At 36.1% G+C, this 2,938-nt stretch overlaps 1 protein-coding gene across 1 annotated transcript; it reads left to right on the forward strand.

Moving 5' to 3' along the window:
• Positions 1-681: 681 nt before the first annotated feature.
• On the forward strand, positions 682-2,164 carry LOC139752561 (uncharacterized; the record flags this gene model as incomplete). Its single annotated transcript, XM_071668324.1, has 1 exon — positions 682-2,164. A coding segment is annotated over one exon (858 nt), but the record flags the coding sequence as incomplete, so codon positions are not given.
• Between the last annotated feature and the right edge of the window lie 774 nt (positions 2,165-2,938).

Consider the following 2,938-nt stretch of genomic DNA (forward strand, 5'->3'; position numbering starts at 1 on the left):
ATTTATGAGCACATGACCCTCCCTGTTGTATGAATTTAGTGTTAAGATATAAGTGATGCATGAATGAATCCATGTAAACAACTTATGCTAAGCAGGAGAATGTTGTCCTGTATTTAGTTGTTCATATTTGATACTTCTTACTTTTTCCTGCTGCATACATGTTTGACTGGTTTTATAAGGACTTTTTAAGCTTTGCAGTCTTGATAACCTGGAGTTTTTTAAAAATTAATCTAAGACTTTACATGTAGAATCACCAAGCCAACGTGGAATAGTTAGAATATACATTATGTCTTGTTACATGGTTCCTTACTCACTGTATTTGCTACATTTTTACTGCATACAGACTTTGTAACACCACCTTACCCCCTTCACTCAGCACTTGGCTTGTGATACTCCCACAGATTTATGCCCTGTACCGCTTTCATAATATGTGATCTTTCCTTGCTCATGTATTACACTTGTATGACATCTCTTTACAAATATTTATTATCTAGATCAGTGACTTTGACTAGATTTACACTTTCTCTGTCTTTCAATTCCTTGTTTTTTGTTGTTTACCTTTTTTGCAAATTGTTGCTTTTCTTAAAAAGCCATGTTGTTGCTTTACCTCAGTCTTTTAAAAGCATTTCCAAGGCTTCTTAAAAGTTTTTAGATATCTTATATGTTCAGCAACTGTAAAATTATGAGACTCTTGTTGCAGGTAGAAGACGTCAGATAGGTGGACACGTGCAATGCCCAAAATGTAGCACGCCCTGGATTGCTGGCTTTTGCCAGCCTCGACTTTTAGGGTTTCCACGAAGTATACGGAACATCAAGCACTTGCTGAAAAAAGAACATAGACATCCAGGCAAACTAAGATCAGTGGAAAAAATTAAGCTCTCCTCCTTCCGTTCAAGACAGAATATATTAGAAGTGACATGTCTGATTTGTAAGTACAAAATGAGACAGCTTTTTTCTGCTCATGTCAAAGAAAAGCCCATAGTTAATACAAAGATAGATTTCATTAAGCGAAATAAGAAGAAGGTTAAAGAAGTGAACGCGGGACTTCACCTCTCATCTTTAAGGACCCAAAGTTGCACAGGAAAACTTTGCAAATCTTTGCCTTTGTCTGAAAAATGTTTAATATCTATTCAGGAGAAGAATATTTCAACAGACTCTTCAGACAATAACTTAAAGTTAAGAAATGATGAACTTTGTGATGCATTTAAGAAAAGCATGTTTACAGAAAATGAAAGTTTAAGTTTGTGTGGAATATATGAGAAAACTTTACCTGCAAGAGTAACAGAAAGCACTGCCAACATATCAAGTTCATCTCATTCTGTAGCAGAGTTGCAGTCAAAGTCTGCAGCAGGATCAAGACTTGGCTCTAAACCAGGCTCTTCACTAATCTCAAGACCAAAAAGTCTTCATCCTAGAGAGAAGAGAGAAAAGCAGAAGCAACTCTTAGGACTGAAGAATGCAGTATTAAAGGATATTGATAGGCAAAGCAAGAATGATAAAAGTAGTCCTCTGAATGATTTTTTAAACAGTTTGTTTTAAAGTTATATAGATAGTTTGTTTTGAATTATCTTATAATTGATTGGTTTCCTCCTTTTATTTCCTTATAGATTTCCTCATCATTAGAGTTACTCATTACTGTTTTATTGCTCACTAATTGAAAACTTATGCTATGCATTTCTATAGTTTTTGTTGTTGACAGTTTTGTGCTGTTTAACCTATATAAGAATGCTATAGAATACCACAAGGAAGAAGTAGGGATAATTGACAGGACTCATTATATCATTTGAATTGAATTCTGTAAATGCAATAATACAGTAAATAGTAAAACTAGGGAGGAAACATAGTAGTATTGGACATGAAATGTTTGACATCTATTAGGAAGAAAGTATGAGTTTCGTTATGCTTAGTAGTTCATCCTTGATTATAGACTTGTTTTAAGGGAGATCTTTTATGTTAAATGTTGAATGTGTTGAAATTGGTATTTTCTGATAATATACTAGACACTAGTTAAAGATATGTGGAGATCATGGTAATGGGTAGGCAGACTGTTAAATGCATTTGTATTTATAGAATCTCTATATTTTGTTCTGGAAAATGCTGACATTTGCAAAATGGAATTCTCTGTGTATCATGTTTATTTCTTGATTAGAGCTTGGAAGTACTAGTTGCATTTTACTCAAACACTTTGGCTACATATCATCCCTACTGTTTGTAGATGCAGTTATGTCGTATAGGAGTTGGGGGCCCTACTCCAAAACCAAACTTTAGTCTCATAATCTGGCCTGTGACTGTAAGAGGATGAATCTCCTCTTGTCAGGGGATAGGAAGTAACAGGATCTGCCTACCCCAAAATAAACAAGTTTTATATAAATAATTCTGTTCCATGAGGTAAGGGGGAAGGAATTCTACCTCCGTTTTCTCCGCATGTCATAAAAGGTTACTAAAGGCGGCAGGAACGGATGGCTGAAAACCCTTCCCTTCATGTATTTCAATTTCTAAAACAGGAAACGGAAGAAGGAACCAAGTGGGAAGTGCTCATCCTCATTGAATGCTCAGATTGTGAAGTCTGAATGCGTGTGGATGTAACCAAGATGAGAAGAGAGGAAAGATAGGTAGTATGCTTGAGGAAAGAAACTTGGATGTCTGGGCTCTGTGTGAAATAAAGCTCAAGGGTAAAGGGGAAGAATGGTTTGGAAATGTCTTGGGAGTAAAGACAGGGGTTGGTGAGAGGACAAGCTATAAGGAAGAAGTAGCACTACTCTCAAAGCAGGAGTTGTGGCAAGTGGAGTGTAAGGAGGTTATTTGTATATTTTAGTTATACTTAACTGCTGTCTCCCGCAGTAGCGAGGTAGTGCAAGGAAACAGATAAAGAATGGCCCAACCCACCCACATACACATGTATGTACATAATGCCCACACATGCACATATACATACATA

Source organism: Panulirus ornatus, chromosome 13 (genome assembly GCF_036320965.1).
Source record: "Panulirus ornatus isolate Po-2019 chromosome 13, ASM3632096v1, whole genome shotgun sequence".
Taxonomy (NCBI): Eukaryota; Metazoa; Arthropoda; class Malacostraca; order Decapoda; family Palinuridae; genus Panulirus; species Panulirus ornatus.